At 35.7% G+C, this 16,799-nt stretch overlaps 1 protein-coding gene across 2 annotated transcripts in view; it reads right to left on the minus strand.

Moving 5' to 3' along the window:
• Positions 1 to 16,799, minus strand: part of LOC114334799 (sushi, von Willebrand factor type A, EGF and pentraxin domain-containing protein 1-like) — a 204,172-nt gene that overhangs the window by 148,651 nt on the left and 38,722 nt on the right. For both annotated transcript variants that reach the window (XM_028284892.2, XM_028284891.2), the window contains exon 6: positions 10,111 to 10,293. In XM_028284892.2, the coding sequence (XP_028140693.1) occupies positions 10,111 to 10,293 (183 nt within the window). The remainder of the gene's footprint in view (positions 1 to 10,110; positions 10,294 to 16,799) is intronic.

A 16,799-nucleotide genomic window follows, 5' to 3' on the forward strand; every position in this document is an offset into this window, starting at 1 on the left:
ACGAAGAATGGAAAATGCAATGAATATCATGAAGACTGTAAGTGTCAGTAACTGGGGAGCTGATCCAAACATATCAATATTACTATACAGAAATTTGATAAGATCAATCTTAGACTATGGATCTATTTTTTATGGCTCAGCATCAAACTCTGTACTCCAAAAAATCGAGAGGATCAAAAATAAGGCACTTAGGTTATGCACTGGTTATCTTCGTAGCACACCTATATTGGTCATGGAATGTGAGCTTAATGAACCTCCACTTTCATTACGCAGGGAATACCTAAGTGAGAAATTTATAGTTAAAACAGCGGTTAACGATAAACTGCTATTAAATAAAATTGTTCATTTAACCACCTCATACCTAACTCATTATTACTGGGAAAAAAAGAAACTGCTTTTAGTTGTGGAAAGCTTCCTCAACGTTTCTAATTCCATTGGCGACATACACCAAATTGAACAAAGCTCGTCTCGAAAGCTAAATTATGAAGATTATTTATCTCCAGTTAACTGTCATTTAAGTAATATTCGTGCGACAGACTTCCTTACTAAAATAGACCACCTTCAGTGTGTACAAAAAAACTGGGGGAGTTATCAGAAATTATATACGGATGGTTCAAAAATGGAAGGAAAAGTTGGATATGCTATATATTACCCACAAAAAAGTATAAAAATAAACAACAGATTACCTGATAAAATGACAATTTTCACAGCTGAACTCATTGCAATCAAAGAAGCATACAAAATATGTATTAATCAAAAAGAACTCAATTATGTTATATTTACAGACTGCCAAAGCATTGTAAAGACATTGAAATACAATGTACATAATTTTGCAGAAAATTATATCATCAGTGACATCATAGCAATGAACAGTGAAGCTTTGAAATCGGGCAAAAATATAATATTGTGTTGGATAAAAGCACACATTGGTATAAAAAACAACGAAATAGTAGATGATCTGGCTAAAAAAGCAACAACGAAGGAATCCACTCTGCATACTTATCAACTTCCTATGGGAGACATAATTTCTATTATGAGATCTATCAAACGGACGAAATGGCAGGAACAATACAATAATTCAGACAAAGGAAATTATTACAAAAAAATCCAGCCTACACTTCCCATCAAGACATGGTTTAATCAAGTTTCCAACAAAGGCTTTATCAAAACTATTTGTCGAATAAGAAGTAATCACTGTCTGACTCCAGTCTACAAAAGAGAAATAGGACTTGTAGATAATGATGAATGTTTATGTGGAGAGCTAGCTGATCTACAACATATGCTATTAGAATGTTCTTTACATTTTATTGAAATATCAAACTTTTTTGCCAATCTAGTTCAAATTAATGTACAATTTCCTTTTAATCTTATATACCTTTTACAATCAAACAATCTAGATGTTTATAAAATTTTGTACAACCATGTTAATTGTTTAAAATTAAAGCTCTGAGAAAAAAAGAAAAAAAAATTAAAAAAAAAAAAAAATAATTAAATAAAATAAAAAGTTACTAAGATCTAAACCTCCGCGAGGTTGAATCGGGTTTAGGTCTTAGCGCGATAAAAAAATAAAAAAAAAAAAAAAAAAAAAAAAAAACTAAAAAAAAAATAAAAAAAAAATAAAAAATGTAATAAAAAAAATGTTAAAAAATATAATAAAAAAAATAATAAAAAAAACAGAGTAAAAAAAAAACAGTAGTACTAATAGTTTTAAATTTAGATACTAAGCATATATTTTGTAAAAGAGAGAATTCAAAACACATTGACTGGCCAGTTGGTTGCTTAAACCAGTGCCAATAAAACATAAACACACACACACCAGAATGGAAAGCTGAAGCATTCAGAAATTCGCTTCAAAACAACTTTCAAACTCCAGACAACTCGAACTTTGATCGCTTATTTAAACTCCACACAGAATACATAGTAAATGTTACTCTCAACTACCACGTTCCAGTCTATGATCCTATCATGGACCCCCTCACAAACAGGGAAACGGAGAGCTTTTGCCAAATAGGTAAAAACAGCGCTCCCGGACCTGATGGCATCAACCGAAGGTGCCTCAAAAAACTTCCAGAGAGTATCATCCCTCTTCTAACTAAAATATTCAATGCATGTCTCAAAAACAGCCACTTCCCTACTCCTTGGAAAGTGGCCAATACCATCATGCTTTTGAAAAAAGGCAAACCCCCAACCGACGTGGAATCCTACAGACCAATCTCTTTAATAAACACTCTGGGTAAAGTTCTTGAGCTAATCCTAAAAGAAAGACTCAATAACTTTCTCGAAAACCACAACATCATCCCAAAATTCCAATACGGATTCCAGTCTGGTAAATCTACTAAACATGCATTAATAGATTTCACAACTAAAGTCACTCAAACCATCAACGATGGTTCATTCGCCATAGCCACATTCCTGGATGTGCAGAAGGCTTTCGATCAGGTCTGGCACGACGGACTTGTTTGGAAACTTCTGGACATCGGGCTACCATTACAATTTATTAAAATTGTACACACATACCTCCACAACCGAACTGTCAGAGTGAAAATAAGCGATCAAAAGTCTACCCCCTTCACTCCACAAGCTGGAGTTCCCCAGGGTTCAGTCCTAGCACCACTGTTGTACATCATCTACAACAGTGATATCACAAACCAAAATATCCCAGGTACTCGGCTGTTTCTCTATGCAGACGACACGGCTCTACTCACGACAACCTCTCGATACAACCCAGTACTCATCCACAGAAGAGCCCAGGCTCTGTTGGACGGGGTCGGGGATTGGTGTTGTAAGTGGAGAGTCACGCTGAACGCGAACAAAACAACAACAATTGTGTTTTGCGCCCCTTCTGTGTCACAAAGAATCATAAGAAATGAAGACGACCAATATCCACTGAGATTGTTGGGAGAAAGGCTTGTTCTTAGCCCGACTGCGACCTACTTGGGAGTACTGTTCGCCAGGACTCTTAACTGGGACGCAGATCTAAAGGCAACTTTAGATAGGGTAAGGAACAGAGCCAGACTTCTCAACCCTCTCTCTTGACGAATTGGCAAGACACACAAGAAGACTCTCTTACACACTTACAAGACCTATATTCGACCCGTCATTGAGTACAAATCATGCCTCTACTCTCTTTGCGCTAGAGCAAAACGAGAGAGGTTGTTGCGAGCGGAACGTAGAATCTTGCGTATATGCAACTACGAGCACTGGAGATATCCCTCAAACGAAATCCATAACATCTCAAACATCCCCAAAATCACTGAGAGAATTAACTCTCTGAACAGGAACTTCACAATCAAAGTAATCAACGGTCCCCCCTTCGACACACAAGAATCTCTCAAATGTTCCTGTTCATCTTCCGGCCACGTACTCTACCGAAAGCCCAAACACAAAAAGATTCATTTACCGTCTGCTCTAATGCAAACATGCATTGACGAACTCCCGGTAGAGTACGAAAACATCCTCGAGGCTACCCCGTTAGCCTTCCGTACCCACCTATAACATATCCTCTTCCCTACCCCGAACAGGGAGAAGTTGGTTTTTTGCGGTTTCCCAACTTCATTGCACAATTATACCTGTTCGTCCCAAGAAAATAGCCGCAACTATTTTCACCACTCGAACGCTCACTGTCCACGCTGCGCTCAAAAGCCACCTCCTGACCGCCGACGAGGGACGCAGGTTCGCCTGTCGTTGTACAAGGGTTTCTAGGGAGACTGGTCGAGAGCAAAGCACGGACAGTACACGTAAATGTCAATGGAACCAACAACAATCCATCAAACTTTCTTCTCTGTTGACTTTTTAGCCTTCTGGACACCACCGTCCGGCATAACCCAGGAATCCAAAAAACACCAGGATACGACACTTGCCCCAGTGTGTTTTTCGGACTGTTTGCTTTTGCTGCCACATTTTACATTCACTTCAAACCCTGAAGAGGACTAAATCCTAAACGGGGACACTCATTGAAAGCATTTCTACATAGCAATTTATTCTATACACGCAAATCAAAAAAACAATGAGAAGAAGACGATCAGTCAGTGTCAGTCCTGAACGACCGTTCTGGGCTCCATAACCAGCCAAGCGAAGTGAGCGAGGCCGGCCGACCTGAGTCGCGACGTGCACCGTTCGTGAGGTGATTCGTAAACTCAGGCAGGCCAACTCGAGACGAGACGCACGGTGTACCGAATTGAGGTAATGTGCGACTTGTAATTCAACGGAGGCAAGCGTAGTGAGCGAACCCCCGATAGATATAACATATTTGAATACCGCCGTTAATTTTGTTCTTCTGTTACAGACGCCCATCCGGAGGAGGACTTCGCTGGGACGAGATAGAATATTAAATTATTATTTTGCGTTATATTGTTTATAATTTAGAATTAATAGATTTGCTTTGTTTTCAACCTGTGTTTTACTGAGTCTGTCGTCCTGAAAGAACTACCCGTTACAGGTGCAATGCTTCGAGACCAGATAACAAACCAACAAAGCAGGCAAAGATCAAGAGTTCAAGACGTACTCGAAAGAATCCCGACGCTCAAGTATGATTGGGCTGGCCACTTTTAGCTAGGACACAATATGGACGGTGGACAAAACGAATCAGAATGAAGGTCTAGAAACTATAAAAGAAGCCGAGGACGACCGGCCACTAGATGGACCGATGACGTGAAAAAAATAGCGGGAAACTAGCTACAAGCGGCCCAGTGTAGAGGACATTGGAAGAAACTAAGGGAGGTCTATGTGATGAAGTGGAAAAGAAACCACAGATAACTATATTCTCTAACTAAATCCTGCATCACACTCTGACTGAACCTCGTTTTCAAAATTGATTACTTATGTAGTTGCAAATCATATTGAAAATATGAGAAAAAACGAAGATATGTTATATACAGGGTGTCCCGAAAAGATTGGTCATAAATTATACCACAGATTCTGGGGTCAAAAATAGATTGATTGAACCTCACTTACCTATATACAATAGTGCACACAAAAAAAGTTACAGCCCTTTGAAGTTACAAAATGAAAATCGATTTTTTTCATATATCGAAAACTATTAGAGATTTTTTATTGAAAATGAACATGTGGCATTATTATGGCAGCAACATCTTAAAAAAAATTGAAGTGAAATTTGTGGACCCCATAAAAATTTTATGGGGGTTTTGTTCCTTTCAACCCCCCCAAACTTCTGTGTACGTTCCAATTAAATTATTATTGTGGCACCATTAGTTAAACACAGTGTTTTTAAAACTTATTTGTCTCTTAGTACTTTTTCGATAAGCCAGTGTTTATCGAGATATTTTGAATATTTGTCGAATCCACCACATATTTTGTATATGGTTAAGTACGATTATAGACCTGTTAATAATTTGAAAATTTATTTATACTTTACATTTTTAGGTATATTCTGAAAAAGCAGCCGCATCTCGATAAAAGGTGACTTAACAAAAAAAGGCTAAGAGGCAAAAAAGTTTTGAAAACACTGTGTTTAACTAATGGTACAGTATTTCTCATGATCATCTTTCAGTGCGTCACAGTTTTTCGATTTCTTTCTAACGCATTAAATTGTATGTGACAGAAAAAAAGGCACGTCGGTGATTACATTTCGTCGGTGACATTTTTATAACATTTCTTCTAGTTATTCTAGTTGTCGATAGATGGCGCCATAATAAAACAATAATTTTTTTTTTAATTAGATCATAATATTACAAATATAATCTGTATAATTTATAAGACTATACAAATCAAAGAAAATACCATTTTATAAATGCAAGAAACACATTTGATTTGCTTTTATTCCAAATTGAAAATAAAATGTGACAACTGTCAGATTTAACTAAAATGTCATGTTAGAATAAATGTCATAAATGTGTATTATCACGGACTTACCTTTTTTTCTATAATTTGTGACGCACTGAAAAATGATCATGAAAAGGACAATACCATAATAATAGTTTAATTGGAACGTACACAAACATTTGGGGAGTTTAAAGGAACAAAACCCCCATAAAAATTTTATGTAAATATATTAAAAAAGAAGCCGCATCTCGATAAAAACTGGCTTATCGAAAAAATACTAAGAGGTAAGAAAGGTTTAAAAACGTTCTGTTTAACTAATGGTACCACAATAATGAATTAATTGGAACGTACACGAAAGTTTGAGGGGGGGGTTTAAGGGAACAAAACCCGCATAAAATCTTTATGTGGTGGACAAAGGGTACCCCCCGTTAAGATAGGCAAAATGCCCTCACTCCCAGAATTCAATTTTTTTAATTGTTTTACGTTCTTTGCAATTAAAAAATGAGATAACGCGGATTTTTAGCTCGCCACCCCCCTTACGCCTCCCCCCACAGCCAAAAAGGTTGATTTTTAGATTTAATTTTTTTTTAGTTGGCTTGCAATTGATTTAAAAATTTCAAAAAATTCACACATGTATCTGAGACTTTTACAAAACATGTCCATTTTTTATGGACCTGTAGGTCAAGTGTACATAACCTCAAAATTTTTTTAAACTTTTTTAAAGCTTATAACTTTTTCTTGGAGGGGGCTGCAGGTCCATTTTTTTGCATTTTGTGTATTTTATCAAAAGCTATTTCTCTGATTTTTTTCAGATTTTTCCGTTAGCTGCGCCATCTTGAAAAATCCGAAAAACTGTTTTTTTAGGGGGTTTTTGGTGATTTTCTCCATTTTATAGACTGCAACATAGATCAACTCAAGGTTTAGTTAATAGATTATGTAGAATTTGAAATAACTGAGTATTTTAGGACTATCAAAAATTGGGCAAAACACCCCAAACCCCCCAAAAACCATGTTTTTTATATAAGGGTTTTTGCCGGGTTTTTGAGATCGATACAGCCTAAATATTTTGAATTTTTTTCATTTTTTTACTTTATATGTGATTAAAAAATAAGACTCATCGCATTTTTAGCCCACCACCCCCTCCCCCTGTCCCCACAAAAACGTCAATTCTTTTATTTTTTTATTTAGTTAAAGTTTTGTAAGGGTTTTTGCGGGTCTAATCATATTTTTGAGGTCGATACAGCCTGAATAATTTTTTTTATTTTTTTACGTTCTGTGTGATTAAAAAATTATGATTCACCGCAATTTTAGCCCACTTCCCCTATTTCCCCTCCCCACAGCCAAAAACGTAAATTTTTCGATTTTATTTTTTTTAAGTTGGCTTTGCAATTAAATCGCAAATGTTGTTCTAAAGCTATTTCTTTGTGGCATTTTTGTAATTAACTATTCTAAATGGGCAATAAACCACAATTTAACTAAAAAGTGATTTGACTTTCCATCTGTAATTAATGCGTTAGAGATAATTCGATAACCTGTGACGCAATGAAAAAAGGGTATGGTGCGATCTATATAAATAAGTCAGATTAAATTAAATTATTAGATATTTTTAAGATAAGATTTTTTTACCAAACTACATTTTTGTTTAATTTATTAATATTTTGTATTTTGACAACGACGTCCGTGGTGGACGTCGAAACGTTAATAAAATCATTTTTTAGTTAAATTGTGGCTTATTTCCCATTTATAATAGTTAATAATTATTAAATTATAAATTACAAAAAGTACATTTTAATATATCATACTTCTTGCAGTTTTGTGAATCAAAACATTTTGTTCTTTGTTCATTAGTTTGTATTTAGTAGGTACCCTAATATTACCTTACATTATACATATTCTAATTATTCAAACATCTGCTTGTACCATCTACATAACCTATATGTATCTCTGCCTATATAATTTCATTTTGCTTGACGTTTACTGCCACATAAAACACCATAAAAAGAATGAAGAAAGTATGTATTACCAAAGAATATACAGCTCCGTATAGGTATACTCATAGAGTATTCGGAGAGTTATATTCGTTGGTATTACACTTACCAGTTCTAAAGTTTTCATCGCTGTCTTCGTCTATTACAGGTATAACATCTGTATTGTCAAAGAGTTTTGCAAGATATTCTGCTGGCTTGATGATTTTTGTAGAATATCTTCCATGCCATAAATATTATATTATGACAGCTACATGCGAACAACAGAACAGCCTATGGTTATGTTGCCGTTTGCGCAACTCGCATCTACAAGATATATGCAAGACATAGATATCTATCGTTTAATGTTTTCCAAACCATCTACATTTGGCTCATAATGCAAATAGTCCACGATGTATGCTTCTCCCCGTTAGGTAAATTATTCTGATTCGTTTTTTGCACAAACTTACTCAAAAACAGGTCCTTTAAACAAATTCACAAGGTGCCAGAGCCTCGATTTTTGACCCTTCGCTTCGTTATCGAACGTATTCGCTTCGTATCTGATTAGTATACGTAGCGAACACGTTCAATAACGAAGCGAAGGGTTAAACGCGAAGGTAAAAAATGGATACAAAACGAATACGTTCGATAACGAAGCGAAGGGCAAAAATTGGGACCATGGCTGTACCGCGGTTGGAAAATTGTTTAAACAATTTTTTAAACGAATTCAAAAAATCAATTTTTCACTTCGGACAAATCTGTTTTAGATTCTCTGGATCAACCTGAACAAAAAAGGTCTCTTGTGATCTTGCTCTAAAATTGACTGTTGTCGAGTTACACGCGATTTAAAATTTGAAAAACGCGAAAATGGCCATTTTCAAGGCTTAATAACTCGATTAAAAATTATTTTTAGGAAAGTCAGAAAGTGACCAAACCAAAGTTTAAAGCCTACAAGAGCCTGAAGAAATTTTTGTCATTATTATATTATAATAACTATTAATTTTAATAATTAAAAATGAGCGCTAAGCACGTATTGAGGCGGTCGTCCGCGAGAGAGATGTACAATTCATTGGACGTTTTAAAAAAATGTCGATAAAACAAGTATCGATCGAAGTCAAAAATACGTTTTAAAAAAATAAAAAAGGAATTTTAAGGTTATGTGTACACTTGACCTACGGGTCTATAAAAAATATGTATTATGTTTTGTAGAAGCCTCATAAAATTTTTAAATTAATTGCAACTTAACTAAATAAAAAAATAGAAGATTTGTCGTTTTTGTGGAGGCAGGGGGGGGGGTGAGCTAAAAATGCGATGAGTCTTATTTTTTAATCACATGTAAAGTAAAAAAATAAAAAAAAAATTAAAATATTTAGGCTGTATCGATCTCAAAAAATATCATTAAGCCGGTAAAAACCCTTATATAACTTAAAGAAAACATGGTTTTGGGGGGGGGGGCGTGTGGGGTGTTTTGCCCAATTTTTGATAGTCCTAAAATACTCAGTTATTTTAAATTCTACATAATCTATTAACAAAACCTTGAGTTGATCTATTTTGGAGTCTATAAAATGGAGAAAATCCCCAAAAACCCCCTAAAAAAACAGTTTTCCGGATTTTTCAAGATGGCGCAGCTAACGGAAAAATCTGAAAAAAATCAGAGAGATAGCTTTTGATAAAATACACAAAATACAAAAAAAATTGGACCTGCAGCCCTTTCCAAGAAAAAGTTATAAGCTTTAAAAAAGTTAAAACAAATTTGAGGTTATGTACACTCGACCTACGGGTCCATAAAAAATGGACATGTTTTGTAAAAGTCTCAGATACATATGTAAATTTTTTGAAATTTTTAAATCAATTGCAACCCAACTAAAAAAAATTAAATCTAAAAATCTATTTTTTTGGCTGTGGGGGAGAGGTAAGGGGGTGGCGAGCTAAAAATCAGCGTTATCTCATTTTTTAATTGAATAGAACGTAAGAAAATTTAAAAAATTGAATTCTGGGAGTGAGGGCATTTTGCCTATCTTAACGGGGGGTACCCTTTCACTATAATTATGTTTTAAGATGTTCCTGCCATAAGAATGACACATGTCCATTTTCAATAAAAAATATCGAATAGTTTTCGATATATTGAAAAAAATCGATTTTCATTTTGTAACTTCAAAGGGCTGTAACTTTTTTATGAGCACATTTGTACTAAGGTAAGTTAGGTTCAATCGAACTATTTTTGACCCTAAAATGTGTGGTATAATTTATGACCAATCTTTTCGGGACACCCTGTATACTACTTGAAATTCTAATAATAGCTCATTAAACTTAAGAATAAAGATGAAAAACAATAAACTTTAATTAAATTATATTTTCTACTTACTTTCACATTTTGGTTCCAAGCCACTCCAGGTACCATTTTTTTGGCATAATCTTACACTGGTTCCTTTTAAAGTGTATCCTACTTCACATCGAATACCACAAGCGCTAAATATCACATTAGGACACATTCTGTTCTTCACGTAATATCCATTAATAGGAGCTGTTGCTTTTACGCACTTTAATTCTAAAAGACAAAGAGAATAAAGCAGGTTAATTGTGATAAACCGCATCTTATTTGGGTTTATTAAAATATTATTATCTTAATGTCGGTTTTTGTGTTTTGTTTGTACAAGTAATCAAATAAAAATTGATATGAACTAACTATAAAATATTAATACAAATATATTTATTTGTTCTAAATTATTAACCAAGTAAAGCGACAATCTAGCCAACAAGCCCCCTTTTATTATTGCATAAGAAGTGCAAAAATAAAAAAAGAAAGGAAGAGAGGGAAAGAAAGAGAGAGTGAGAGAGAGAGAAAGAGATAGAGGAAGATCAAGCAAGCAGTGGAACAAAATGATATAAAATACTTTAAAATGTAGCTAAGAAAAATACAGATTAACAGGAATAACGGGAATACATATTACTCAAGCTTCTATGATTCAAAATAAAAACCATCACAGGCAATCGTGAAACAATAAAAAATAAACAATATCAACTCGAACCTAGAACCCAAAATCCGTAACCGTGTAATCAAAAACTATTGATTAACAAGAATTGAATAACGAATCATCAGGAAAATATCACGTACCTAACTGTAGAGATGTAAAATGGAGGAACAATTAAAAGCGAGTTCTTGTATCTCTCTCTAGTCGTTTCCTCATTACTGAATGTCTTGATTCCTACCATACGAGCAACTATCTCTTTCCATCGGCTTCTATTCTGAGCTGCTCCCATGGACTCAGAGAACGTCTTGCCACTGGCTGAATCCAAATCTGTTTATCGAGTGGTTGAGAGATATTTGTCTCTGCGAGCTTTAACGTTTACTGATTTTTTTTATTTATTAAAGGAACAATTCACCGAATCTTATGATTAACCAGCATTTTATATTTAACTTAATCTGTTACTTTACTGTCCTAGGTATTTCCAACGATTCTCCTTAAAATCCAATAATTATTATTGCACACTTCACTGGTTGTGGCTAACCGTGGTTGTGGCTAGGTTCATTGCCCGAATTTAAACTGACATTTTTATACATTTATCACTATCACACAAGTTCAAAAGGTGTGGTGCGTTTGAGCCTGCGGTTTGATTATTTGGCAGTTCTTATACTTTCCTGGTTGTATGGTTATGGAGTCCATATTCGTGGCCCTCCGAGATGTTCTTTTTCTTTAAAATTGTTACTATACGGTGTTCCCGATGATGTAGGTAGGTATGTGTTGCGGATAGACCACTGAGCGTTGACTATGCTTCTTAGTATTCGGTTTTGGACTCTTTGAAGGCAAACAGCAAACATAGTTACTCTCACTAGTGTAGCCCCATATCTCTAACTTTGGATCATAAGACCATACTGGTTTGGTCATTTGTTTTTAAATTAACATCTTGTTTTTGATTGTAAGTTGTGAGTTTCTATCTAATAACCAATATAATCTCTTGTATTTCAACTTCAGTTATTCAGTTTTTCTTCTGATATATTCGCCACTTTAATTTTCTATCCCAATGTAGCCCAAGGTATTTAACTGATTTCTTGTACGGGACGATTTTTTTGTTTAGTCTAACTGGGTGCTTATTTATTATTTTTTTTGTAAGTGAAATCAGCCAATAATAAACCTAAGGAGAGGAATAAAAGAAGGGGACAGTCTCATCCCAGTTTTATTCATATAAGTACTGGATACAGTAATGAAGAGCGCTAAAAGAAGATTAAGGCAATTACAGTCAACAATAGGGTATCGAAATTTAGTACCAGTGAGAATGGAGGGATTACTATATGCAGATGACCTAGTAATAATAGCAGACGATAAAGAGAAAATGCAAAAATTAATCGAAGTCTGGGTTGAAGAAATAGAAAATTTGAAAATGGAGGTAAATGTAAAGAAAACGAAGACCATGATAGTAACCCAAAAGAAAAGGGAAGAAATAAACCAAACGATATTTAGGTGCAAAAACGAAATAATAGAAACAGTCTCGACGTTTGAATACTTGGGAGTAATAATATCAGAGGGTGGATATCTAGACCAAGAAATGTCATACAGGGCAAAAAAAGCAAATAAGATTTACTATGCACTAAATAAAACAATATTTCGAAAGGAAGAAATAAATAAAGAAATACAACTGAAGGTATACAATGCAATATCTGTAACAACTTTAATATATGCAAGTGAGACATGGGTAAACAATGCAAAAATAGACAGTAGGTACAAAAAACGCAGCGGAGAGAATAAGAAATGAGGATATTAGACAAAGACTGAAACAGGAATCGATAATAACAAAGATCCAAAAAAGAAAATTAAAATGGTATGGACACATTAACAGAATGGACCTGGAAAGATTACCAAAGCAGGTGATGGAATCAAAAAACATATGGTAAAAGAAGGAAAGGGAGGCCAAGGAAAAGATGGATCGATCAGGTTATAGAAATTGGACAGGAAAAAGGAAAAACACATCAACAAATGAAAGAGTTAGCAAAGGACCGCAAGAAATGGAAGAGATGGATAGAAGATGATTAAAACCTCCGACGCCCCTGGGGGCATAAGGAGTTTCGAGAAAGAAGAAGAAGAGATAAGTGAAATTGATAGGGGTAGATTTCCTTTCATTAATTTTTATGCCCCATTTATATTCCAAGTGCCTCTTTTGTTCACTGCATTTTGGAGGTGTCAAGTTATTTCTTCGCGTGTTTCACCGACTATTAGTATTGCAGGGTCGTCTACAAATGTAGCCGTTTTAATATTTTTTGTAACTGGTCACATTTGCTGAGATTTGGATATCATATAACGTCACCATATACATTGGAGACCATAAAATTACAAAAGACAAACAGAAAGTCAACAACACAACTTAGATGATTAGATAATAATATAAAATAACATGCTCGGTGGAGATGGACGCAAATAGCGTAAGATAGAAAATGGCAATTAAAGAAGTGGAATACGATTATCTGTTATTAAACTCAATGATTATAACAAAAATTTCACAAAAATAACTATTCAAGTGGCTTAATCAACCTGTTCAATTTTTCACATGCAAACAATAATGTTATGGGTGATTCCATCTCAAATCACTCAATTTTGGATCAAAAAAATTTGGATCTCCGATTTGTCTGAAAATTGGTATATACCTTCAGCGGGACGTAAAAATAAGATATTTAAAGTCAAAATATCTTCTTCTTTTCTTCTCAAAATGTTATTTTATGCGATTTTACAGTGATTTGGTGTTTATTTAAACAAATTTGCATTTTTTATCGTAAAGTATCATTGGGAAACATAATATTTTAATAGAAGGACCTCATAATATTTTAATAGAAGGGGGTATCGCAAAGAATATGTGCCTGGATGGACTGAAACATGTGAAGACTTATACACGAAGTTTCTCGAAAGTGGTGACCGAGAAATAGCCGATGAGCTTTTACACAACATCGATACAGCTAGACGCCAAAAATGGATAAAGACTGTCGAAAACCTTGACTTCAAAAAATCAAGCCGGCAGGCATGGTCCTTGTTGCGGAAAATTGGAGGAGCTAACCAGCTGGAATCCAGAGAGTCTAAAATGTCTCCTAATAAGGTTGCCTCCCATATAGTATCTCTATCCAGAGCTCCACGAGATCGAACACATACTACCAACGTGAAAAGAGACTTAAGGGCATTAAAACAAATGAACAGAACGAACTCCGAATATTCAGCAAGAATACTTATTTCTGAAATCACACATGCGCTGAAATAAATGAAATCAGGTAAAGCACCTGGCTTTGATGGTATCCATCCAGAGTTCTTGATACACAGTGGTGCATACACGAAACAGTGGCTTGCAATGTTCTTTAATGATATACTTCAGTCAGGTAACATTCCTTTCTCACTTAAGCGAACAAAGATAATTGCAATTCCGAAACCGGGCAAATCAAACGATAAGCCAGAAAACTACCGCCCCATAGCTCTACTCAGCATGGTATATAAACTATTAGAAAAGCTTCTCCTCAACAGAATTAGTCACAGGATACTAGAAACTGTCCCCATTGAACAAGCTGGCTTCCGCCCTCATCGAAGCTGTAGTTATTAGTGCTGTCATTAACAACTTTTATAGAAGCTAGTTTTCAAAAGAAACAAAAGACAGCAACAGTATTTATAGATCTAACAGCAGCATATGATACTGTTTGGAGACAGGGATTAATATATAAACTGGCCCGCATTATCCCCTGCAGAAAGATAATTAACCTCATTGACAACATGCTGACCAACAGAGCCTTCCAGGTTATAATGGGAAAGGAGACGAGTAGACAGATGAAACTTAACAATGGTCTTCCACAGGGTTCTGTCCTTGCCCCTTTACTTTTCAGCCTCTATATTGCTGACATGCCTGAAACCGAATCTCGGAAGTTTGGATATGCTGACGACTGGACCCTTGCAACAAGCCACCAATCTTTAGAAACTACAGAAATCACTCTCACGAATGACTTATCCATCCTCAGCGAATACCTTAAGAAATGGAGACTACATCCAAGTACTACAAAAACTGAAGTATCAGCTTTTCATCTAAACAATAAGTTGGCAAACAGAGAATTACGAGTGTATTTTAATAACAAGCTGTTAAAACACAATAAATACCCGAAATACCTTGGGGTTACTCTAGACAGAACGCTCACATTCAGAGAACACCTGACGAAAACAGCAGCAAAATTGAAAACACGCAACAATATAATACAGAAACTCTGCGGCACTACATGGGGGTCCACAGCATCAACATTAAGATCCTCTGCTCTTGGCCTGATATATCCGGTGGCAGAATACTGTGCTCCAGTGTGGCTAAATAGCAGGCATACCCACCTGGTCGACACCCAACTAAACCGTACTATGCGTATGATAACAGGCACAATTAAGCCCACCCCTACAATGTGGCTACCTACCCTTAGTAATATAGCACCACCCAACCTACGCCGCGAACATGCATTGGTTAAAGAATATAACAAAATAATGGACAGTCGCCAGCTTCTAGTCCACAACGACATCCCCGATATTCTTGGAAACCGTCTCCGATCCAGGTTACCCCCTCTACAATCTGCTCAAGCGCTGCAGCAATCCAACTTTGACTTAAATACCCGATGGAGAGAAGATTGGGAAAGTAGGACAGATCCGCATTACCATAGTCTACCGGACATCATAGGGAAACCTGGCGAATTTGAACGTCCCCGTAAGATTTGGGCAGCCCTTAATCGAATTCGAACAAACTGTGGAAGATGCGCCGACTCCCTCCACAGATGGGGTAAACTCCCCTCGCCTTCTTGTGACTGCGGCGCTGCAAGACAGACGATCAGTCACATTGTTCAGGACTGCCCACGCAGAGCATACACAGGCGACCCTATATAGACTTTGTAATGGCAACCGAAGGGTCAATCGAATATATAAAAAAAATTGGACATCTGTTTGTGATGCATTGTATAATGCATAAATCTAAATATATTCTGTGATATACTTAAGCCATACGCTAAATAAAAATAAATAAGAAGGACCTCAAAATTGTCATTATATTATGACATTATAACAAGTTATTTTGATTCAAACAAGTTTTTTATCAAATTTTATGGTCTAGAAATCGTTAAAATACCGTTTTTTACATTTTCCCCCATTCCCAAAATACATCATTTATATCATACAACAATTATATTCTTATTTTGAGTCTAAAAGTTATTTTAGCAACTCGCAATATGGATTCAGAAGTGCTCGTTCTACTACAAACGCGGTATATAATATTGTGAGCGAGGTGATTGAGGGGCTTGAACGTGGCAATCGCATAGCAATTTCTCTCTGCGATTTGTCGAAGGCTTTTGACTGCGTTTCACATGACATTTTGCTCCACAAATTAAACTATTATGGAGTCAGAGGTATCCCTCTTAAGCTTATCTCTTCGTACCTATGTGGTAGACACCAGGCTGTAGTCTCTAAAGGTTATCTCTCCGATTTTCGACCCGTAAAACATGGAGTCCCACAAGGTTCGGTCTTGGGACCTCTTTTATTCATTATATATGTCAACGATTTGCCTCATTTCATATCTCCGTACAAATCAGTACAATTTGCGGATGATACGACATACATAATATCAGGTAATAAAAATGAGGATTTAAAAATGGCTTACGAGGAAGTCTCTGATAAATCTAGCACATGGTTTGCTGCGAACAAACTAAAACTCAATACTGAAAAAACGCAGGACTTGATTATATCTGCAAGTGGTTTACATGGCGATCCAGATGACAAAGACACTGCTAAACTATTAGGAATAACCATAGACAATCGATTGAACTGGTCGGCTCATATTTCACAAGTAAAGGCGAAGCTGTCTAGTTCATTGTTTCTTATTCGTCAACTAGCAAGGGTTGTCAACTTTGAGACATTGAAGGTGACATATTTTTCTTTATTTCACTCACACCTAAGCTATGGATTAATCTTATGGGGCAATTCAACAAATGCTCTTCAAATTTTCAGGATGCAAAAGAAAGCTATCCGGATTTTAGCAGGGGTTAGTTATCTGGAACATTGCCGACCTCTC

Source organism: Diabrotica virgifera, chromosome 6, assembly GCF_917563875.1.
Source record: "Diabrotica virgifera virgifera chromosome 6, PGI_DIABVI_V3a".
In the NCBI taxonomy this organism is placed as follows: domain Eukaryota; kingdom Metazoa; phylum Arthropoda; class Insecta; order Coleoptera; family Chrysomelidae; genus Diabrotica; species Diabrotica virgifera.